Consider the following 24,614-nt stretch of genomic DNA (forward strand, 5'->3'; position numbering starts at 1 on the left):
CAGCCTTGGCGTCGATTACTTGGCTTTAAATGCCTGCTTTGGCGCTTCCTCGCTGTGAGCTAGGCTTATGTTTCCTCATCTGTAAAATGGGTTTGCCGTGAAGATTTAACAAGACGATTCTAATTCCTGTGGAGTAGTTTGTGGGGCCCTGGGTGATGGAAGAGTGTCAGCTTTCATGAGGTTTTTCTGAACGGTGCCCCTCTACCTCCTGTGACCCCCACAGAAATGGGGCTCCGGGTGGGCACAACAGGTGCAATGCCAGCTGGGCCAGCCGGCACGGCTCCTGGGCCATGAAGATGGGGAGGAGGAGGACGAACCCAGCCATGGAGACTCTCGGAGCTGCTGACCCAACACTGCTCTTCGCCCCAGCTGCCTTCCTCCTGCTGGCCGGCCACACCAGCGCAGAGCCTTGTGAGGGCAGAGAATGGACCCCATGCCGCCTTCCTAGCAGGCATCTGGCAGGCAGCCTGCTCCTCAGGGACTGCCCTGTCTACATGCCTCATTTAAGGATGCGGGAAGAGGGGCCGAGAAGGGAGCACTCTGCCACTGGAGGTGCAGGGCGCTGTCGACTGATAAAAACCACACTGGCATCTATACTGGTTTTATTTATAAACAAGTTGACATAAAAGAAGGCCAGATGGCAGTGGGGGCAGCTGTGCTGCTGACCTCACAAAGGAAGCATCTGGACAACGGAGAGGGTCCAACCGGACACCAGCCTGGAGACCCTTCTCTCCCATCCACCTTATGGCCTTTGTGGCCTAGAATCACGGGGCCTGACCTTCTCCGGCAGCAGTTCCGGCCAGGGCAGGGGGCTGTGTGGGGGACAGCGTGGGGCAGGGGACTCCCATTCCCACAGATGAGGCCCTGGGCTGCAAAGGGCCCGGCAGAGGCAGAGGGGAAGGTGGCAGGGACTCTCTTCTTCCCAAGCTGAGGGATGCACAGTCAAGGCCAGAACAATCTGTCCATCCCACAGAGAAAGTGCCCGGGGTGACGTGGTCCGAAAAGGGCCCGTGCCTGTCTGGGACCAGGGCAGGGTGGCGTCCGGCCTCCTGAAACCCCGTGTCTGCAGCGGGAGGAGTGTGAGCCGGAGGGCCTGCCCCAGTGCCAGAAACAATAAATTAACAATAAGAAAAGATCTTTTTTAAAAAAAGGTAGAGGTGTGCACCGTGAGTTTGGAGTCGGGCCCTTGCGGGGAGGTGGCAGGAGCTGTGGGGCAATGGGGTGCCACGCCAGGCCCGGCAGGGGGCAGGGGGATTGGGCCCCAGTGTCAATTCAGGGCCCTGTCTTCTAGGGCCTCCGAGGTTGGCCTCTTCCTCCGCCACCTGGAAGGTGTTCAGTCTAAACACCCACCGAGAGGCCAGCGGGCTTGGGAAATAAATACAGAGGGGCCTGAGAGCCGAGGCAGGGCTGAAGGCAAAAGCAGCGCCAGCCCCGGGCCCCACACCCGCCCCTCCTCAGTCCTTCATGGAAGGACTCATCATGGCAGGAAGGGGGAGAGTGGTGGCTCCGCACGGCCTCCTGGGGTCTCGTGGTGGCCCTGAGTCCCACCGAGGCGCCGGGAGCAGGCGGCTGGCTCTCCTTCTGGGGAGAAGAATGCTGACCCTTCGGGCGGACCCGCAGGTGTCTGGGCGCGCCTCCCGGTCAGAACTTGCCCTGCTTCAGCCGATCGATGTGGAAGGAGAGCTTGAGTGCGGGCCCCAGCTTCAGCCCCATGTACTTCATCATCATGTCGCTGCGCAGCAGAAGCAGGGCCTTGCCGTCGATCTCCTGGTGGGGGGGGGGGGGGGGCTCTATCAGAGGCCTGGTGGGTCCCACCACCCAGCTTCTGATGAAGGCCACCCCAGCCTGTGGGGCCCAGCGAGCATGCCGCATGGCTGAAGCCTACCTGCTGCCACTGCCCCCACTTCTACTACAGGGCCCAGTGGGCGGGCTCCCCACAGGAGCTCCCGCTGGCTTCCCTTCCCTGACAGCCAGATGGGTTCCCTGTCTTCCGGGACGCCTCCCTAGTCTTGTGCTCGTCCCCTCTCCCAGACTGGTTTTATACTGGCCCTCAACCGTTACTCCGTGAGTCGTCTTCTTTCCTGCGCACGGGGGCCCCGCTATGCGGGCCAGACCCAGGGCAGGCGCTTGCTGAGCAGCTGTGAGAGCCTCAGGCCTGACTTAAGGGCACCCTGAGACCCACCGGCGTGAAAGAGTGGAATGGTGGATGAAAGGTGGCACATTCGTTCTGAGCACCCACAAGGCAGAACAGTGCCCAGCAGCAGGGGCTGTGGGGAAACGGAGCTGTGCCCAAATCAAAAGTGTGGTCACCGCAGGCGGCTCAGGAGCAGCGCCTGGCTACACAGCCAAATGGTCACTGGAAGGGAAGGTGGAGGTTCCCAAAGAAGCAAGGACACCATGGGGGCCGATGAGGTTGGAGAGGGGGGACTCCCCATCGCGCAGGGGACTCTAGCTTGGGCTGCGGCCCCTGATTCTCAGGCCAAGGCAGGCAGAGGGGAGAGCAAGCCCGCCTGGGAGAGGAGGAGGGTCCTCTCCCTGGGCCTGAGGCCCCGGGCCCCACGTGGCTGCATCAGACCTGCAGTGCAAGAGGGAGCTGAGCTCAGTGCCCGACAAGGGCTGCTAGAGACCTGAGGTTCTGTCTCTGCTTTCATGGTGTCTCCCGTGCCTAGTTTAAGGGACCTTTAAGAGTCTACAAGTAGCCGAAGCCAGACTCCCCTGGACACAGTCAGGGAGGAGCACCTACGTGTTTACGAAAGAGGTCAGCGTGGGGTCCAAGCTGAGGATCAGCTTCCCGGACAAACTGCATCACGTCCTCTACTGTCCACGAGGAGGGGTCCCGGCCACTCAGTCGAGAGGCGTCCCGGCTTTCCAGGTATCGGTCCGACCCTGCAGGACAGGAGGGCACCTGCCATAACGGGTGGGGACTGGTTTGTAAGGCACCCCCACTCTCCTTGGCATGTCCTGATGGCCCTGTGGGTGAGGCTCATGTTAGTGCCAGAGCAGAGCAGAGCAGAGAAACTGGAGGTGGCTGAGGGAGGGACAGGTTTCCATAAAGGGATGAGGGTCTGAGCCTCCTCTTAAGTCAGATCTTTGTTCTTTAAGAGCAGATCTGATTATGGAAAGGGCCAGAAGGAATTTACATTAAGGCCGTGGTTCAGCCTGGACCGAAGTCAGCGGGAACAATGAGTACGGGGATTTCCTGGGTTCACTGGGGGCCTGGTGGGTAAGGCTGTTTTTAGCTTGGCTCTGGGGACCATTTCTAGATAGACTCTGGCAGCTGGGCTTGATTAGAGCCAGACCCTTGGGGTCTCCCTAGACCCCAAGGGGATAATACTCCGGGCCTCTTCCAAGACCTGGAGAATCACTAACCTCACTACAGCCTAATAGTGCTGAGGCAGAAAACAGTCTTGCCTTGGCTGCTAGGAATCTCAAAGTTCATCTAGTGCCCTGCTTAGAGCTTTTATCCCAACCTTGGCTCAAATACAGCTCCTCCCATTCCCCCTGAAATCTGAACTCCTTACCATGCAAGATCCAAAAAGTACTGCATCATCTGGCCCTTTCTACCTCTGACTGCATCTCAAACCTCTTACCCCACCCCTTCCTCGCCAAGGTCCAGACACACTATAGCTTGCTTTCTGTTTCTTTCTTTTTTTTTTAATGTTTTATTTATTTCTAGGAGAGAGAGAGAGACAGCGTGAGCAGGGGAGAGTCAGAGAGAGAGGGAGTCACAGACTGAAACAGGCTCCAGGCTCTGAGCTGGCAATCAGCACAGAGCCCGAAGCGGGGCTCAAACCCACGAACCGCGAGATCATGACCTAAGCGAAAGTCGGACGCTTAACCGACTAAGCCACCCAGGCACCCCACTTGCTTTCTGTTTCTTGATGAGGCTATGCCTTTATTCTCTGACCTGCAATTTCCTCCGTCCGGAATGTTTTTTCCCCAAGACTTCGCATACCTGCTTCTTTCTCAATATTTGGGTCTTATCTCAAACATCAATTCCTCACGGACCTTCACCAGCCTTCTAGCAAAAATATTCCATTCCCCACACAGCCACTTTCAATCCAATTGTCTCCTTTTTCCCCAGCACATATCACTGCCTAAAATAATTTCGTGTACTTATTTATGTTTATCATCTGTCTTCTCCTATTTTCTGCCCTATTTCCTTGTGCTATTGTGACTTTTAATAAGAAAAACACACATATTTGGTTTCTGTCCTGCTCCTGGGAAGAGCTCCTAAAATTCTTGGCATTTCCTAAATGGCAAGAGAAAGAAAGGTGCCTTTTGTTATTCACAACAAGTCCTTTCTAGCCACACCTGAGCATGTTCCCGGAGGTCAAGGTCACTTCTGGAAAGCCCCTAAAGGATGGGGGTTGCCTGCCAACCTCCCCGGGGAGGAGAGTTGCCGAGGACTTATCCCTGAGTCCATCTGATCCCTTATCCATTCCAAAGGAATGATCCCTTATCCCTGTGTCCATCTGATCCTTGTCACACTGCCATGAAAAGACCAGGCCGATGGCACCATGTCCGCTGCGCCCAACAGGGATGTGGGGACCTGAGAGGTGAGACGACTCCCCCAAGCCTCAAGGCAGGAAAGCGGCTCTGCCTGGACGTCAGTGTGGCCCATGCCCCGCACCGCCTTGCTGGAGTGAGGGCCTGGCTCCCCCCGTCACCCCTCTGCCCGAGCTCCCTGAAAACTCGCTCCTGAGGCTGCTTCTCTCCATGGCAGGCCCTGTCAATGTTATCTTCTTATTGTTCCACGCTCCGGGGCTGGGGGTGTGGAGGTGGCTGGTTTTAGGCCTCTCTCCTATGAAAGCTCACGTTCAGTAGAGGCCGGAAATGTGCCCAGCCATCCGCTCTACTTGATCACCTACAGACCTCTGGGCTTCTAACCCAGGTGAGGCGGAGACCACATGGTACATCGGTCACAGCCTCCTGCTCCAGCCGGGTCCTGTCCTTCTCCTCAGAGGCACTCATTCACCCATCCTGCCTCCGGTGACCTTCACCTCTACTCTACTTCAGAGAGTTCTACCCATCTTCCGCCAAGGCCACTGTCTGCTTCTTGCCATCACTTGACACAAATCCACTTCAGAAATGTGAACATCCCTCTCTCTGACCCCAACCTCCCGTGTCCGCAGCTGTCTTGGACTGATGTCCACTAAACCCATTGCGTCACAGAGAAATTTCGCCCAGCACCCAGCACACTCACAATTCCCCATCCCTCAGCCTCTTCCCAGCCTTGCTGCTTCTTCCCTACGTGGCCCGGTGCTGATGGGCTAAACAGCTGTCCCTCCAGCTCCCCTGCTCCCTGGCCCTCTTGCCCTTCTAGCTCAGTGTAAAACCTTCATTCGCGCTCAGTCTTTTCTCACCCCACGTCTAGGTTTCTGAGACCACAGAAGAAAACCACCTCTCTGGCAAAATGGCCCACTATCTCCAAGCACAGCTGGGCCTTCAGTGTTTCCTGCAAACCACTCCCTTTTCCTGGCTCCATTTCCCCGTCTGCTTTTGACCAGTCCAATCTGGGAGCTCCCCTAAGTCCTTCTCACCCCCTCTCCCTTCACTCATGGCCACCGTCAATCTTTCCTCCAGTCTCAGAGAACAGCACTTAAGGCTGACCCATTTTTCTATGCTCTGGGTCCCTAACCCTTCCCACCGCACCACACCCACAGCCTTCCTCTCTTCTCTTTCCTATGCTCTTCATTTCTTCTTCTCGGAAGGTCTCCTTGTCTGCTGATAAACACATCCAGGTCTCTCCCACTCTTGAAGACCTTCTTTTGTAGGCCACCATTTTTCTTTTTCTCAAACCCCCTTTAACACCTCACCATGCAAGCTGCTCTCACCACCCTCCACCACTTCTGCAGCTGCTCTTGCTAAGGTGGCCAATTGCCCGTGGATCGCCACATCCAACAGACAGTGGCCCAACCTTTGCTGTGCTGCGCTCTCTTTGAAACGCTCTCTGGCCACTGCAACATCACGTTTTGTTTTTCCTCACATTGGACTACTCCTTTGTCCCCTCCTGGGACCTTCCTCCTGCTCCTACCTCCTGAACTTTGTTGGTCCCCAGGACTCCACCTTAGGTCAACTGTTCTTTTCAATCTACGCATACACTCCTGGGAAGTGGCTGTCATCCACCCTACAGCTTCAACTACCGTCTGTATGCCGATGACTCCCAAACATCTGTCTTTGGCTCAGTCGTCTTCGCCGAGAATCAGACCTGCAAAGCCACTGCCTGCTGGGTGTCACCGAGATGACCTGTGGCTCCCTGCCCATCGTTCTCTTCTATGGCCGGCCCCCTCTCTTAGTGAATGGCACCCTGCCACCCCGTCTAGGAACCGAGGAGACGTTCCTCCTCCCTTCTTTCTCACTGTGCTCAAATCTGACTAAATCTACCTCGCGAATAGTTTTTAAACCCATTTGCTCTTCTATAAACTACCACTATGCTAATCCAGGCCTTCATCCGTTCTGGTTTGGCCCACTCTCCAACCTCCTAAGTGGCCTCTCTGGTCTGTCCTTCCTCAAATGTGTCCTCAACACAGTAGTATGTGACCTACCGGAAACACAAGACATTTTAGCTCTCACCTCTAATTAAAAGCCTTCGGCAGCCTCACACTGCCTGCAGGATCCATGCCACACTCTGTCATGGCATCTGGGTCCTCTGTGAAGTAGCCCCCTGACCTTTCTTGGCTTTTCTCTTTCAAGTCCCAGTATTACATTTTATGTTCAGCAATACCAAAGTGCATGCGGTTCCGTGCACACCCTCTGTACCAGGTCTTGTCCCCCTGTCCTTGTTCCCGCTATGCTCTCTTCCTGGAAAGCTCTCCCTCCCCTACTACTCCTGACAGTGCCACTCAGAGCTTTGAAGTCTTAGGGTGGTGTCACCTTCTCAAAGAAGCTTCCCTCAGGGGCGCCTGAGTGGCTCAGTCGGTTAAGTGTCCGATTTTGGGTCAGGTCACGATCTCAAAATTCATGAGTTCAAGCCCTGTGTCAGGTTCTGTGCTGACAGCTCAGAGCCTGGAGCCTGCTTCGGATTCTGTGTCTTCCTCTCCCTCTGTCCCTCCCCTGCTCGCACTGTCTCTTTCTCTCTCTTTCTCTCTTAAAAATGAAGAAACATTAGAAAAAAAATTCAAGGAAGCTCCCCCTGGACACCGAGCTTGGGTTAGGTGTGCTTGTTCCTGCAGCTTTCATACCATCCAAAGCATATCTCTGTACTCAAGATGACGTCTTACAGTTGTGTGCTGAAGTGTCGGTCTCTCCCACAAGACGGAGCACCCTGAGGACCAGAAGTGACTGCTTTTTGCATCCCCATGCTGAACACAGAGGACTTTCAAATAAATGGCTAACAAATGAATGGGTGTACCTTTCCCTGTCCCTTTGGCTCTAGGTCTCTGGCTCTTAGTTTCCATGATTCTCAAGCCAATCCTATAGCTTTAGTTGCCTCCCGGGTACCTAGCTAGACCCAAATGGTAAGTCTGGACCCCTGTCCACCTGGCAGGCAGGGGGCAGCCAGAGCTCCGTGAGGAAGGCAGGGAAGAGCGAGGGCCAGCCACAGCCAGCTTACCCCTGGAGCACAGCCTGCGCACAGCCGACGCGGTACTCAGCGGGAGGCCACATGATGGCAGCAGAGGCCGGTACCCGTGGGTTCGAAGGTTTTGGGAGCTGCTAAGGTTGGTGGAAGTCAGGGCAGAGTCCATGGAGTCTGCGTGTGGTTCCAAGGACCGGGTCAGACTGTTCCCCAGGACAAAGCTTTCACCTGGAAAATAGCAAAACCAGAGTTAGAGCAGGAACCAGTCTGGAAGGACTGCTGGGGCGCTGGCCTCCCAGGTACCTGTTTGGATGGAGCAAGAGGCAGCAAAACAGAAAGTCCCGGGCTATCTCAGGAGGCCTGAGTCCCAGGCACGATGCTGGCTCTCACTGGGCGGCCTCAGTCAAGCCCGATGCCATTCTCTGGATTTATATCTCCTTAGGGACTCTTCCTTTTAGACTAGTCTTTGAAGTTTCTTGTGGTCTGGATGTCTTATGCTTTTTCTGGATAAGGAGAACCTTAAAACAAATAGAACTATTTCTGGAAGAGGCTGTCTCCCTACACACGAGATGCTAGCGCAGGGGACAGGGGCGCTGGAGAAGAGATAGAGTTACTCAGAAGAGGGCACTTTAGAAGGTGACCCTCTCACCAGCAAGACCCCTCAGAAAAGCTCTTCAGTGCCTGGCCTACGGCCTGTCTATGAAGGGTCTGCTCCTGGGTGCCCTCCCTCCTTTCTTACTTGCCGTGTGGAACAGAACCACCCCAAGAAAGCTGGGCTTGCACAGTGGTGAGAATAGGGCCACGGAGACGAGGATCTGGATTAGAACTTGGCTCTGGCACTCGGTAGACAAGGTGCTTCTCTCAGAAGCGCACTCTCCTCATTTACAACACAGGAAGCCCCTTTCCTCTGAGGCCCAGCCCCTTAGCTGGGCAGCAGCCCCCAATCCATACACTCCAGAACCTGAAGCAGGCTCCCTCCGTCTCCTGTCTGGACTCCGTCCACACCTGGTCAGCTCCTCAGCCCTGGTCACAGCATCTCTGCCTATGGAGGGTGTCGTGGGTCCTGGGCCACACCCCTGTCCTGTGTGGCTTTTCTTAGAGGTTGGCTGTTTAGGTAATGCTTGGGATTCACTCAGGCCTATGATCAACACCACAGTCACACAGTCTGGCACCCAGTGAGACCTCTGCGGCAAGACGGGTTAGGATGTTAGGACTACTTTCTAATACATAAATTTGCTTGGACATAGAGAATTGTGCCCGGGAGGGTCCTGGGAGGCCCTACTCCACTGAAAGCTGATCAGATGGGGGCCTGGCTGCCTCAGCCTGACACTGCAGCACAGAGGCCTGCAGTGCTCTCCTACAGTGCTCCACAGATCCTGGAGGCCCTCCAAAGGGAGGCCAAGTAAGCAGGGCGCTGGGCCTCACCCCAGGTCCTAGCAAAACAGCTCTGGTTTTAACTTTCATACACCAGGGTTTTCATATAATCCTGCCTTTGCGAAAAGGAGTTCTACCAGTGAAACAAAAGAAACTTTGCAACCATTGGCTCAGGGTAAGAAGTTAGGGCTCAAAGACGAGTTCTGTTTCTTTTTGTTTTTTAATTTTTTTTAGATTTATTTCTGAGAGAGAGAGACAGTGTGAGCAGGGGAGGGTCAGAGAGAGAGGGAGATACAGAATCTGAAGCAGGCTCCAGGCTCTGAGGTAGCTGTCAGCACAGAGCCCAACGTGCGGCTTGAACCCATGAACCGTGAGATTATGACCTGAGCCAAAGTCGGACACTTAACCGACTAAGCCACCCAGGTGCCCCCTGAGTTCTATTTCTGGCATGACTGCTGCTCAATGATCACTGACTTTTCTTGCAATTCAGTTTGCCCATCTATAAAAAGACACTTAGGGGCGCCTGGGTGGCTTAGTCGGTTAAGTGTCTGACTTTGGTTCAGGTCATGGTCTCGTGGTTCATGAGTTCGAGCCCCATGTTGGGCTCCGTGCAGACAGCTCAGAGCCTGGAGCCTGCTTCAGATTCTGTGTCTTCCTCTCTGCCCCTCCCCCACTTGTATTCTGTCTCTCTCTCTCTCTCAAAATAAATAAAACATTTAAAAAATTAAAAAAAAGATACTTAACCTCATAGGGTCAATTAAAAAATGTTTTTTTAACATTTATTTGTTTTTGAGAGACAGAGCATGAGGAGTAGAGGGGCAGAGAGAGGGAGACACAGAATCTGAAGCAGGCTCCAGGCTCTGAGCTGTCAGCACACAGCCCGATGTGGGACTTGAACCCATGACCGTGAGATCATGACCTGAGCCTAAGTTGGACGCTCAACCGGCTGAGCCACCCAGGCACCCCTCATAGGTCAATTTAAATGAAATCTGCTGTGGATGTGCTAGAAACATAAGAAGAGTCAGCATGGGAATGAGCTCATTCCTCCGTTCAGCAAACATCTAGAGCACCCTCTGTGTACTAGCTGCTGTGCTAGGGAGGGGGTACGCAGAGGCAGACAGACAGATAAAGCCCTTTCCTTATGCACTGATTTTCAGTGAGAAGCAGACTTTCTCGGAGTCTCACCTAGTAAGGCTACCTTAAAAACTCGAATTCCCAGGGGAGGATGGCAAGAAGTGTGAGGGGAGGTCCAGAAATCAGGCAAAGGAGAAAGAGCCCGGGAATGTACGGTCTGGAGAAAAGTCAGGAGAGACAAATACCCTAAGGACAGTCATGGGAAGGGAAGAGAACTGGAGGTAGACTGGACCTTCTGGAAGGCAGAGAGTGAAACAGGGGGTGGGAGTTAGAAGACAGATTCGGGCTCAAAAGTAAAGGCACTGTAGTAATCAGAAATGTCCAACAATAAAATCGGTTGCCAAAGGAGCACCTGTCATTAGGGTCACTTGAGCATAAGTCAGATGCCCACCCGGTCTGTTGGGCGAGACACTAGATCATCTCTAGAGCACGTTCCACTTCTGGGATTCGAGGAATCTGTGCTTACCGCTTCCCGGGGTGAAACGGACAAAAGAAAGCAGTGCTACAGATCTAAGAGAATTCTTATGGCAACACAAGACTCAGAGACCAGCACAGTTCTTGGGTACACTTAAGTGTGCCTTGTGCCTCATGGAAAAACAAGTCCTTCTCTGAACTATGTGTCCTAGACCCTCTCCTACACTTTCCTTCAACAAATATTATCAGATACTTGCTAGGTGACAGGGTGATGGATACTGTGAATGATGAAACAGACGGATATTGTCCCTTCCCTCATGGGGTATTTAATCTAGCGGGAAGGATGACAAAATGCAAGCTCATAAAAAACTGGAACCTGTATTACTAAGCAAATAGGGTACTGAGACAGAAAATAACAAGGGGGGCTTTTTTTAGATGAGGAGGCCTTGCAAGGTCCCCCTGACAAAAGGATGTTTAAAAGCTGTGGTCTGAAGAGGCCAAGTGGAGGTATGTTAAACAATGTGCTTGGTTTTAGGGTTCACTGGCAGCCCCAATGAATCCCAAGCATTATCTAAACATTCAATCTCCAAGAAAAACTGCAGAATTGCAAAGGACAGAACACGAACCAGGATGCCCCTCACCTGCAGAGAATTCTGCGGGGAAGGGCCGAGGAGCTGACCTGACTGAGGCAGAGCCGGACCATGGGAAAGGATCTGCTGTAGGTCTCCTGGTACAATGGCTGAGAGCTGCTGCCTGGTAACTTACAGAAAAATCTCGAGGTAGAAAACAGCTTGGAATATTCAGGGAAATGAGGAAAAGCGGTGTAGCTAAAATATATGGCAGGAAGAGATGAGTCTGGGAAGGTAGGCGAGGGCCAAATCATGCACAATACTACAAACCAGAGTAAGACACCCAGATGGATTTCACTGTAAGCGTATCAGCATGCCACTACAGAGTTTTCGGTCAGGGAGTGCTGTAAGCTCACTTATGCCCGAAGAATACCATTTGGGCTATGAAGTAGAAAATGGAACAGAGAGGAAGGAGGGGGGAATAAGGAGACCAGACAGGCCAGAAAGGACCTCTCAGGCCAGGAGAGAGAGGATGATGGTAGAGGCAGTCAATGTGATGAGATGTACATGGATTTAGGATACATTTTGGGTTCCCCTGCCAGCTAAGGCACAGTAGCAGGGACTAGATATACCTGCTTGCTTGGAACAACTGAAAACAAAAAGACAAAATACATGAAATAACCATTTTCAGACACTGGGCATCAGGCAGCGCAGGACAGTGATTCCTGAAAAGGGAGAACAAAAAGGTGAGCCCGAGACTTGCTCTCAGCTCACTGAAGAGAGTGTTTCCAGGCCACAGTGCATGTAGGGGAAGATGAGACAGAGCCAGTGAGCCCTCTGAGCTGAGGAGATGGAGCTGAGTCCAGACCGGCCAGGACAGCTACAGTTCATGGGCCTGAGCACTGGGGAGGTGATTACAACTCGATTTCAGATGCTCAAGAAGGCAGAGCAAAGACTATGCAGATTAAGATATAATGCACCAAAGACATAAAAAGACCCAGGTCAAACTTCTAGAAATGAAAAACAGTGTCTGAGATAAAAATACATGAAATGGATTAAGAGGAGATTAGACACTGTAGAAGAAAAGATTAGGTAATTTAAACACAGCTATAAAGTTTATCCAAAATAACACACAAAAAATGGCTAAAAATATTTAAAAAGCATCATTCAACTGTGGGAAAACTTCAAGGAAAAAAAGAAAAAAACTTCAAGGAGATTCATATATGTCTAACTGGACCCGCATGTCCAAGAAGCTCAGGGGACTCTTAGCATAAGAGGCACGAAGAAAACCTCACCAAAGCACAGCATAATCAAATTGCTAAAAACCAATAGCAAACAGGGAAAAAAAAACCCCACGAGAGTGAGTGAGAGAGAGAGAGAGAGAGAGAGAGCAAAAAGAATGACAGCAGACTTCTCATAAGAGATGATGCAAACCAGAAAAACAATGGAGTGACATCTTTTAAAAGTGCTGAGCAGGGGCACCTGGGTGGCTCAGTCAGTTAAGTGTCCAACTTTGGCTCAGGTCATGATCTCGCGGGTTGTGGGTTCACGTCCTACGTTGGGCTCTGTCCTGACATCTCAGAGCCTGGAGCCTGCTTTGGATTCTGTCTGTTTCTTGCTCTCTCTCTGCCCCTCCCCGACTCACACTCTGTCTCTCTCTCTCAAAAAATAAGTAAACAAAAAATTTTAAAAAAAAAGTCCATTCTAAAAGTATCTTTCAGAAACAAAGAAAAAAAAAAGGACTTTTTCAAAGATACAAAAGCTGAAAGGATTTGTGTCCAGTAGACTATGACTATGAGAAATGTTGAGGGAAGTCCTTCAGGCAGGGAGAGGGTATACAACTCTAGCTCTACATTAAAAACATAGAAAAGTACCAGAAAGGGTGACTATGAAAGGGCGAATATAAAACAATTTTTTCTTTTATATTAAGAGTATCTCTTTTATATTGAAAAAAATCTTTAAAAGAAGATTACCTACTTAAAGTAAGATAATAACAATGTATAGTGGGATTTACAATATACGTAAAAGTAAAATATATGGTAACAATAGCACAAAGGCTGGAAGGTGGGGACAGTGTACAGCTGTAAGGGTCTTACATGGTATGTAAAGGGATAAGAGTATGGCTTTAAGGTAGACTGTGGTATGTAAAAAATGTATACTATACACTAAAGCAATCACTAAAATAAAGAATTAAATCAGTTATAGTTAATGAGCCAACAAGGAAATAGAACAAAATCATTAAAAAACTGGATTAATCCACAGGAAGGCAGGAAAAAAGAGAAAACTGGATAGACAGAACAGATCTCTCTACCAATAGCTTTTGTCTTTGTCCTTTGAGTTGAAAGTAAAGCTCTGGGTGGGCTACATGGTTCTTTCATTTATATAATGACATTATTACATTTATATAATTCTGGTCATGAAAGACAAAGTCTGGGAAAGTGGAGACAAGAGGAAACAAAATTATTTTGCATGACAAATTAAGCGGGAGTTGCCTGCTGATGGCTGGAAAAGGAGGAGGTATGGGATGGAAGGAATCGAGAACAGAGAGGAAAATCCCCCAAACCTAGAGTGGGTCCCAGAAATGGCAGCAGGCTGAGCCCGAAGGTGAAAGAGGCCAAAATGATACATCCTGTAGTAGCGGATAAACATTTAAGATAAAACAGAAGTGGAGGAGGGCACTTGTTGGGATGAGCACTGGGTGTTATATGTAAACCAACTTGACAATAAACTATTTAAGGAAAAAAAAGAAAGATAAAACAGAAGTGTTAAAATGCTTCCTGTTCTTTGTGGCAATCCTCCCTCACCCCTCTAAACTTCAGTACAAGTTCATTACAACTGTATTCATTCTTTTCTTAGGGAAATGAAGGATGAGGAACTGGATCAAATGTGTGTGTACTTTCATGCGACAAGTTCAGAGTTCAAATGGTGAATCAAAGCACCTAAGGGAGAGACAGTCAGCTATAAGAGTGGTCTGGGAAAGAAGGGGTTAGAAACTGGGTCAGGGCAGGGGAACCCTAGCCTGAATGATGTAGGGTGGGGGTTCATCTGATGTTATTTAGATCTGGGTATCGAAGTAAAGGATTATCCCCAAATCTAAGAGTACCCCCAGAGTCCCACACAAACCTCCAGCTAGGCTCCCTGCCTTCTGCCTCGCTCTGCACTAATCCACTCTCCCACCCAGGATCCTGAGTGACTTCTCTGAAGCACTGTGACTGCATCCTTTCCCGGGGTCCTCACTGCTCAATGACAAAAAACCGGTAATACGGTCAGTTAGAGCACTCCCGACCGGGCAGCTGCCTCTGCTCCAGTCTTGCCTCTCACATGCCTCTCTACCACCGTGTACGTCAGCTGTACCAGACATCTGGTTCCTTCCACACAGTCATGCTCCCCTTTGTCCCTCACAGTCTCACGTGCTATTCAGTCAACTGGAACATTCTTCATCACTCCCCTCCTCCATCTCTTTGGATCTGTGGCATCTTCTCCTGATTACCCTGCTCCTTCAGATCCAAGCTTAGATACCATTTCTTCTGGAAAGTCTCCCCTGACACCTGGTTTGAACTTCTGAACTCTGAACTTGTCCTATGAAAGTACACATCATCATGAATTAACTGTTCGCTGATTTGTTCCTCTTCTTTACCAGGCTGCAAACTCTGTGAATGTGAGGACCTGGACCCCTAGTTTACTATGGAAATTCCCCTCCCCTCTTGTGTCTAAACCAGACCTTGGTGTTGTGCAACCCGTACATTCTGGGTTGGCTGAATGAATAATGGATTCAATACGGGTTCAATTAATTATGAGCCTGCATCACCTCAGAACTCTGATAGTTCTATGAGGAAACCCTGCATGGGGATGAAGGGGCCTCCAAATAGATTTCACACTTCTTCTGTGGCTTTATTCAATCCAGTAAATTGTAGGATTCTGGCAGGAGAACCACTTTATAAGCTCAGATGACCGTGGATGGCAGCTAGAAAATCAGGCACAAGGAACTTACCGCCATGGGACAAAATGAACCTCCTTGAGCAGACAGGAATCTGGGCAATCTCCAAACAGCAGACCTAGAGATTAATGGCTGGTTGGGTTTGATTACGGCTAAGATAACAGTCCCTGGGACCAGCTACCTTAATGGTCTCCTCCTTAATGCTGCCAGTTCTGAGGGCCGGAAGGAGCTCTCTCTCGCCTGACCTTCACAGGCCCCTTACCTGACATGGCCGCATGTGGAGTTCTGAAGAGGTGACCCTAATCAGACTCTGTCCCTGCCTCCCACCTGCCAGGAACGCTTCCTGACCTCTTCTTTCATCACTCCTGGCTGGCCACAGGCCTGTTCCATGCTCCCACCACATCCACGTCTGTCCTCTCTTAGCTGCGTGCCCCCATAGCAGGGACGCGGTCTGTCCCGTGTCTGGCTCCCCCGAGGCTAGTATAGCATCTGGCAGAGTGTCAGACAACTGGTCTGGACTCTCCAAAATGCCAGTGTTATATCATGAAAGGGAGAGGAAAAAAGTCTGGAAAACTGCTGTAGATAAAAGAAAACTAAAGAGACAGAACAACTAAACATAGTGGCTTAGCCTTCACTGGATCCTGGATTAGGAAAAAAACAGCTACAGAGGACATTATTGGGACAACGGAGGAAATCTGATTATCTATCTATCTATCTATCTATCTATCTATCAGCTAGTAGATTTTATTAATGTTAAATTTCTTGAATGTGAAAACACTCCTACTCTTAGGAGATCCATAAGAAAGTTTATTCAGGATCAAGTCTCTCATCTGCAGTTAACTCTCAGATGGTTCAGTAAACAAAACCCACAAATACAAATATATGTATGTGTACCTAAGAGAAATAGGTATAGTAAATATTACAAAACGGTCAGTGGTAAATCTAGATGGAGAGTATGTGGTTGCCTTGCCGACTGTCCTATTTGTACTTTTATGTAGGTTTGGAATTTTTCCAAAAAAGTTAAGTCTCAACAAAGGTAAGGAAGCCTAATGGGATCTGCTATAACAGGAGTGTGTGGTCACTTAGGCCAAGACCCTAAGGGCCACGGGAGTGTGGAGGCAAGCTGTAGGGAAGGGAGAAGGCACCTCAGTCAGTACCTGGATAAGAGGAATGGTAGCTTTGGATGCTGAACTAGAAGTGTGGAGCCACGCAGAAGGGTGGCAGTGATGAACCCCGGATCCAAAGGGCAGAGCAAAAGACAGCCCTGTGCATATCAAGCTGCTTGGCAGAGGTTTGGGTAAGTCATCAGGAAGGTGCGGGGAATGACAGATGATCAGAGGTGGAGCAGGGGGTCAGTGAGGCAGGCAGGCAAGACGAGGGAAGGAGCACAGAGGGTGAGAAATCCAGGCAAAGTCCTGGCTTGAATCGGCACAGTTAGAATGCCCGCTTCGGAGAAGCAAACAAACTGGCGTGGGAGCAGCCAAGTTGCCGAGCACCTAGGGTGGGAAACAAAAGCTAGAGAGTGAGCACAGGAAGGTGCAGAGAGTGGCTGAATCTGTCTGAAAATGAGGCAAGGAGTGGGGGCGGTATGTGATAACCCTGGTCTTTGCCTCTATCTCTTAGCTGGTAAGGCAAGAAGGAAGAGTGGCTAAAGCATGCTTCCTCTTGTCCGGTAGCTGAATCGGAGAGATGCAAACTGGAGCAGAATTCCCAGGGCACACGAGGCCTCAGTTTCAAGCCCCCTTCATGACCGCGGGCCCGTGACGTACAGCCCTGCCGGTCTCTGCATGCTGCTACCGGTAAGTTTCTCATAGTTCTCAGTGAGGATATTCCATTTAAGAATTCTGGGCTCCTGGTTTGTTGAGAAATCTCTCTATAGATGAGCAGCTACCCTCCGTGTTCACTACCCCCTCTCGTGTACCCATTCTTTCAGAATCTCAGGGAGGCTTTGCTTTCATCACTGAAGTGCTGCCCAGAGTTCCTGAAGGCCAATGATTGGGGTATTTAACAACCTGCCTTTCTATGCGCCCCCTCCTCCATACCATACCCGGCCCAGACCCCCACTGCAACACACTAAGGATGATCTTTTCTATTCTCAGATTCTCATGCTAAAAGAAAGCAGGAGAGGGTTTAGATAGGTTCCCTCCCAAGAAATGGATCAGTGAGGGGAGCACAGGCATGTCTGCAGGGTCTGGCCCTCACACAAGGAGTATTGGAAATTCAGGTTGTCACATAAGCAGTGCTCGTTGGGGTGCAGAGGTACAGATGGAGGGGGGAGGGGGCGCTGAGGGAGCACTTTGCTGAGTGCGTTCTCCGGAAGTGGCCTCTGTTAAGACAATGGTGAAGAGATGCCAGGGAAGGCAGTGTGGGCACAAGACTTGTGCAGGTCAGAAATGGGCACCTTTCAGACCTGGGCTCCCTCGCCAAAGGACAGCACAGCCCCAGCATGCACAGCGCCGCCCTTCTGCTCCTCTGGCCAGGGTGAAGTCCATGAGACCCTTCCACAGGGCCTGTGGTTTCTCTCTTGACCACGACCTACCTTGCTGCTGGGGTCAGCTTTCCTCCGCTCCCTGCGGTTCTGTGTCCTGGACTCCAGAAGCTGAGTTCCACTCACTCTTGCCCCTCTCTTGGAAATGCTTAGTCACTGACCCGGCCACGGCCACGTGGCATCTGCTCTCCCGCCGCGGGTCTGCTGCGCTAACTAAGAAAGTTATTTTCCAGCCGAGTGGGGAACGGCAAGAACCTGAATGGACTTGCTAGACTGGCAGCGCTGGAGGAGTTCGGGCCACGTGCCAAAGGAGAGAGTGGAAGGCCAATCCCGGGGGAGCACATGTCTCTCTCTGTAGCCTGAGACTACAGCTTCCTGTTGGCAAGAGAGAGCTACCTGGGGCCTATGCCGCCAGCTTCACACTGGGAGGTGTGCTGTGACCTCACGGTGGCTCCACGTGCCACATGCCGTGGGGGCTCAGAAGGGGAACTATGAACCACCGTCTTCTGGGGATAATAATCCAGAGGACAGAAGGTTAATCCCAGAGAGAGGAGACAAAATCCTGGAGAGAGCAGAGAGGGGAGGAGACCCAGGAGTCCCGTGGGTGCAGCAAAGGTAAGGCGCAGAAAGCCAGGTGTCCGGACAGCAGGCGCCGGGCTAGCGGCTGTGCCGGCCAGCCTGGGCCCTCGCTGGTGCTGCCGCTGGCGCTGTGTCCCTTCCTTAGCCCCGGCCCCATCCCAGCTCCTACCTGGTAGGTACCTGTCGTGGCTGTGGCTGTACTCGGTGGTGGGGAGCGGCGAATGAGTCTGCGTGAAGGGCTGGCTGCCGAACAGATTGTCACTGCGAAGGTTGTGGCAGAGTTTCTCCAGGAAGCGGAGGACGTAGGTGATGCTGTTGACGGCCGGGAGGTTGAGGGTGTGCTGCTCACGGTCAAACACGGCTGGGGAATTCAGGAAGCGGGGCGAGCGCATCAGCCGTCAGTCAGCCGAGCCGGGGCAGCGCCGGGCAGGAGGAGCCCAGCCCACTGCTTGCCTCGGGCTCACCTGGTTGCACAAAGCAACCAGTGCCCAGGTTTCCTCCCTCCCTGCCCTGCCCTACCCTCCCTCCCTCCAGGGTTTGATTTTTGCCTCCAACTCCAAAGGGCTTGCAGTAATGGGAGTGGCTCGGCCAGGCCGGTTGCACCTGGGGCTCTGAGGTGACTTTACTCAACTTGTGAAAACAACTGTGAACACAACTCTATCTGCTCCATCAGCTGGCTGGGCCTCCTCAGGGAGATCTGCTCACTCCGGGTTCTATTTCCCTAAGAACAGAGAAGCCGGGCAGATGCGGAGAGTACAGCTACCGGCAGCAATGGCTTAGATGCACAATGCGATCTGTGTCAGGGTGCTAGAGATCCAGCAGCATTTGGAACAATTCCACGCTTGGTTTTATTTTACTCCCTATCTATTTCTATTAAAAAAAAATATCTGTACAATCCTTATAAAAGCAGGCCTTAGCATTTGTCTCTGAGGGCAGCAAGGAAAGGGGGAGACAAGGCCAGTCCCAGGACTCAATGTGGGGGCAGAAGAACCCTAGAAACGGTGTGGGTGACAGCAACCCCACAGAGGCACAGGGAAGGCCTCATTCCCGCAGACGACTGCACAGAAGCCTCGGCCTCCCAAGGAAAGGAAGGCTTGATTTCCCAGCAGTCCTCGGCCTTCTAGAACAGTGTCTTCCATGCATGCCCTCATCCTCCACACGGCCAATTACTCCTTTGCCAGGGCTCCCACATCACCCTCTACACATTTCTCACACGTGAGACTACCTCTTGCCTGTCGTCTTTTCTCCTCCTCCCCTGGCCAGTGCCTGGCAATAACCTCTGACATACGGTAAAAGCTCAAAGAATGTTTGCTAACAAAATACAGTGACAAATGGGGTCTTCTAAAGGAACACAGATATTGGCCGGGGTCTTTCACATCAGCTGGGTTTCCTGAGGCTCGTTAGTGGGAAGGGATGGGAGACTGCAGTATCATGCAGTTGAGACTGAAAGGCTCCAGGTGAAGTCTTCATAGGTTTGGTGGGTAAAGAATGGAGTTTTGGACTTGGGACCACGGAAACAGAACTAGGGCACAGCAGAAAAAGGGAATGTTCTCAGTGAAAACAAAAAACTGCACAGTCGAATCAAACTCTGGTAGCAGGAAAGAGAGGGGGAATGTTTTTTCCCACTCTGCCCGGGGATTCAACTTCCTTATAACAGGGCTGGCTTAGGCCTGGGCAGCTAAGGAGCCTGAAGAACCTAAGAGTCCTCTGGTCCCCTGAGGCCAGGTGGGGGGCTGTGGCAATCTGGAGAAGCTCCTGCTGCCACAATGCGGTCCCTCTGGACTCTTTCTTCTGGAACGCCTTTAAAGCAACACACATACATTTTCTGTGTGCAGAGGCTAAGCCGGTGGACAGGAGAGGGGTGTGCTTAGTGGCTGGGTTAGGCAGAGTATGCCTGGCACTCTACTTGGCAGATGAGTGCGTAAGGCTCACAGGGCTTCTGGCTGTCGACAAGGAAGGCTCTCTGAGGAACATAATCCCTTCACGTTTTTCCAAAGCCTACAGGCCTGACTGTAGTAGGACCCAGGATGCCTTGCCACAAATCAGGCGGGTGAGAAGGCCTGCCCTTCTGGTTAGGAGGCCACCCCAGCCCAAGGATGCTTACCTGAGATTACTTCACCACCATGGCCCTGTTTGAGGAAGCTGAAGACCGTTTTCTGATGATAAGCACAGTCGATGCAAGCCTGGACAGCCTGCTGCAATACCACAGAGGCGCGAGCTGGCCCAAAATGGTCAGGGAGCAGCTGGACCTTCTTCTTATCTAAGTGGGGGCCCGTGCTGCCATTCTTGTTCAAGTAAATACACACTGTAGGAGACAAAGAGTCAGAACAGCTTAAAGAGCGTCCGGGGGAGAGAAGTGACAGAACAGTGCTCTCTTCTGTGCCTCACACTCTGGGCTCTGGTCCCTAGCAGGATTCTCAGCTGCTAGGCTGGTGAAACACAGGGAGGGGGCAGAGGGTGGCTCTGTCCAGCTGCAAACAGCCCAGATTGCATGACCAAAGGCTCTGGGAACAGAGCCTGCTGGAAGAGCAGCCCAGACCAAAAGCCAAGGCACAGAACTTGTACTTGGTCTTCTGTGCACTGAAAAGAGAATCTAAACAACTTCCCAGATATATGTACTTTTGTGTTCAGTACTTGGTTGCCCCACACATTCTTTGTATGTCTTACATGTGTCAGGGACGGCAGGGGCCATGACAATATTAGCCAGAGTGTGCTTGTGTGTGTGTGGCTCTGCACTTAGAATGGTCACACCGCTGGTCACCCGCCTCGATTTCTGTTCTGGGCCGTGGAGTCCCTTTGTTATCTTCTGCATTAACACTCAGGTCCAAAGAAAGTAGTAAAATAGAGAAATATGGACTAAAGAAAACAACAGAAAGGGCCCGAGGGTCCCATCTAGAGAGCTGTTTCAGTAGTTTCTCTGGTCACGCCAGCTGGGCACTCTCCTGCTGCAACTCTCTACCTGGCACTGTGCTAGGCAGGGGACAGGCTGGGCACAGGAGTAAGAGGCAGTCCGAAACAGAGGAGATTCCTTGATCTCCAGAGAGAACCCACAGCAGTCTGGTGAGCCATGGCATTCTTCTGAAGTACCTTATAGGAGCCACTTGAAGAGGGTACTCTGCTTTCTCACACTGTCATGGATCATTAACTGATGAAAGAACAGGTGAGCAAAAGGTCTTTTTTGCTATTAAAGGCAAAAACAGATAAGAGCGGGAGCTGTGCTGACCGTGGACAGACTGCCATCCTCATTCGTGGGGCTTCTGGTTTAGGGATGTAAAATGAGGGGGCCGAGCCACATGCTCTCTGAGGATTCTGCACCTAATTCTAAGGGAAGGGAAGAGGGAGAGACGGAAATGGAAAATAGCAAGAGAAAGGCAGGATGTGGAAGATGACTGGTAGAAAAGAAAGAAGGGAAAAAGGTAAAGAATAAGCAAGATGCATTGAAATAAACATTCAACTCTGTTCTCTGCTAAAACCCTCTAAAATGAGCCAGACAATAATGGGGACAGCTGAAAATTCTGGAAGCTGGAAAGCAGATAAGCAAAGCAGCAACTGACCAAGCAGACCCAAGAAAGCCAAATCCTTAACCGAGAATGGGCAATGATGAGAACCAAGCTGTTTTCTGAAACATCTTATAATTCACAACAGACCCAAGAATGGGCAGGTGCCCCTGGAGGTGGGTGTGAAGGCAGATCTAATGAAAGAAGGATTGGGTGAAATCTGTTAGGGTTTCCATGTCATGATATGACTCTTTCAATGAAAACAAAAGTAAAAATTTTAAAACTCAAAGAGATAAAAAGAGTAGTTAAAATAAACGAAGAAATCTATCTACGAAAAGACACTCATACGAATGTTCATAGCAGCTTAGTCATAACATCCTAAAACTAGAACCAACCCAAATGTCCATAATGAGAGAATGCACATAAAATTGTGGTATATTCATTTATTGGGATAGCATTTGGCAGTAAAAAGGAATGAACTATTGACAGGGTGCTCCTCAAAAACATTACTTTTATTGAAAGAAACCAAATACAAAAGGTACATATAGTATTATTCTATTTAGGTATTAAGTTCAAATCTAACCAAAAATCAGAAAAACCAAATCTACAGTGAGAGGCATCAGAATGAAGGTGCGAGAGAAGGCTGACCATAAGGGGGCATGATGTAACTTCCAGGGGTGGAGAGATGACTTTCATCTTGACTTGGGTTGTAGCTACATGGTGCTTACAAAGACTAAAAGTCATCTAATTGTACTTTAAGATATGTACATTTCACGGCATGTAAATTTTACTTAATTTTTGTGTTTACACAAAAGGAAAAAAATATAACCTGTCCAGTGGTGATTACAAAAAGAAATTCTATGTAGATTAAAGGGTGAAAGATAAAAGGCAAACAATATAACCTTGAGAAGACTGTGGTAGTTTAAAAACATGACTCCCACACCTTTGACATCCCTTCTGTCGATCTGTGTGATACCTGACCAACAGACTGTGCAGAAACGACACTGCTGGTTTTGGGGCCCAGGGCTTGCTTATTTAAGAAGCTGACAGTTTCCATTTCCTTTTTCTTGGGACATTCACTCTTAGAACCCAATGAACACATGTGAGGGACCAAAGCCACCCCGGGGCGAGGTCTTTGTGGAGAGAAACCATCAGCCAAGACCAACTTGTCAGCCATGAGTAGACGTGGGTCCTACAATCCCAGTCAAGTCACCTTAGCGGACACCGCGCGGAGCAGGTACAAGCAGTTGCCACCTAGGCCTGCCCACACTGTTGTTTTAGCCATGAAGTTTGTGGTGGTTGCTGTATAATTGGAAGAGACAGTGGTGCCACAGACAGGGTGCTGCAGTAACAAAAGCCTAACACTCACGGCATTGGCTTTGAGACTGGGAGGCAGGAGAAGCATGAAGGGCCACACAAAGGGTGTGGGTGAAAGCAGAAAGGGGTTTGAACAGAAACCTGTAAAGGGGTGGGGGTCACATAGTTCTTTTTATTTTGTACCATCTCTGTCCCTGTTAGTCTGAGCAGGCAATGCTTCTACCACAACGATTCTCTGAGAAACCTGTGAATGGAAGCCCACAAGGTCTTCAGGAGGCTGTCAGGGAGAGCTTAGGGCAAGTGAGGAAAATCTTATTGGAAGATGGAGGACAGGGGACACTTGGCTAGGCAGTGATATAGAGTCTGATAACACTGTCACCTGCAGTAACATGGGACCCGGTGAACTTGGTGAAATAACTAAAGAGACTTCTAGACAAAGTAATGAAAGTGCAAGGTGGCGACTCAATGCCTATGATAAAAATGCAAAATGAGAAAGATGAGCTTAAAAAATATATAAAAATGAAAAAAGTCCACAAATAAAATTGCTTCTTACTTTCAGTCCTTCCAGAAGGCAAAGGATACTAAGTTAAGAAAGAGTCAAATCCACAATGGGGCAATAAAATATTTTGTTAAGGTGCCAGAATGATTTAAGACTATGCTTCATAGACTCTTCCTGACCAAAAGGCCCTCTAAGAATCTTAAGGGCCAGTCTTGCAGATTTTTTCCCTTAAATGGTAAGAGTTTCTAAGAACCTTAAGGGCATTATCTCACAGCAGCCATACAGGAAGCCCAAAGTAGAGGAGAGCTGATCTTCAAGCGATTCGTGGTTGTGCCTTTGTCTAATGAAGAAAATCTCAATAATATTCCTAGTAAACCCCTCAAGTTTCTAAGAGAATCACTGTGGCAGAGGCACTGCCCACTCAGACTAAAAGGGACAGAAATGGTACAGAATGAACAGAGGACTTTAGATCCAAACCTTCCACAGATGGGACGAAGACCAAGAAAGCAATCTCGGTTTTCTGTGGAAAAGGAAGGATGATTCAGAGGACAAAGAGGAGAGCCATGGAAAACAGCCCCAAGAAAGTAAGATTGGGTCCAATGAAGGAACTGGCACCATGAGCCTGGCTGGATTTCAGAATTTCTACAAGCCAGTGACTGCTCCCTGTTGGAGGGGTGGGTGGAGGGGGCATCTGTAAGTTATCCTAGGGCTGTCCCACCACTGTAGATGAGCTATGTGGAGAGCAGACAACATTTTTATTTAGTTCACAGGTCTTCAGATTCAGAAGAATGACACTCAAGGAGCCGTGCCTGACAATCTGCACCTGAGAGGTCTCATTTGCACCTGCATTTGATTTAGATGATGAGATCCTAGATCCAGAGCCTGATGTTGTAAAGGGATGAGACTTTTAACGGAGAATCTCACAAAGGGAAGAATAAATGTCCCAAGTAGGAAAAATGTAAATGAATTATGTCCAGAGAGTAGACTGAGGTGATTTTACAATGAGGTCCATAATTCTTTGACCCTCTTCCGACAGAGGAGTGGGGTCTATTCTCCTTCTCTTGAATTTGAGCTTTGTGATTGCTTAATTAGTAAAATATGGTAGAAATGATGGTATGCTAATTTGGGGGCTTCCATCTTAAGGAACTGGAAGTCTCTACTTCTTGTTTCTTGGGACACTTGCTCTTGGAACCCACCCACCATAGGATGAGGAAGCCCAAACTACCCTTTGGAGGTCTGTATAGAAAAGAACCAATAAGAACCAATAGCCAGCGCCAATTGCTAGCC

General features: G+C 50.2%; 1 protein-coding gene across 12 annotated transcripts in view; it reads right to left on the bottom strand.

The window, feature by feature from the left end:
- Positions 1-585: 585 nt before the first annotated feature.
- The window catches only part of SCMH1 (Scm polycomb group protein homolog 1), a 181,347-nt gene continuing 157,318 nt past the window's right edge, over positions 586-24,614 (bottom strand). For 11 of the 12 annotated variants that reach the window (XM_039255952.1, XM_039255951.1, XM_039255941.1 and 8 more), the window contains 5 exons: positions 20,119-20,319; positions 18,184-18,375; positions 7,556-7,747; positions 2,744-2,886; positions 586-1,767 (listed from right to left, as the gene is read on the bottom strand). In XM_039255952.1, coding sequence (XP_039111883.1) covers positions 1,642-1,767; positions 2,744-2,886; positions 7,556-7,747; positions 18,184-18,375; positions 20,119-20,319 — 854 coding nt within the window. In that variant the 3' untranslated portion in view covers positions 586-1,641. Of the gene's footprint in view, positions 1,768-2,743; positions 2,906-7,555; positions 7,748-18,183; positions 18,376-20,118; positions 20,320-24,614 lie in introns of all 12 variants that reach the window. The other variant, XM_039255947.1, reaches the window with a different exon arrangement.

The sequence above is a fragment of the Hyaena hyaena genome, unplaced genomic scaffold (assembly GCF_003009895.1).
Source record: "Hyaena hyaena isolate Hyena2069 unplaced genomic scaffold, ASM300989v1 scaffold_551, whole genome shotgun sequence".
NCBI lineage: Eukaryota > Metazoa > Chordata > Mammalia > Carnivora > Hyaenidae > Hyaena > Hyaena hyaena.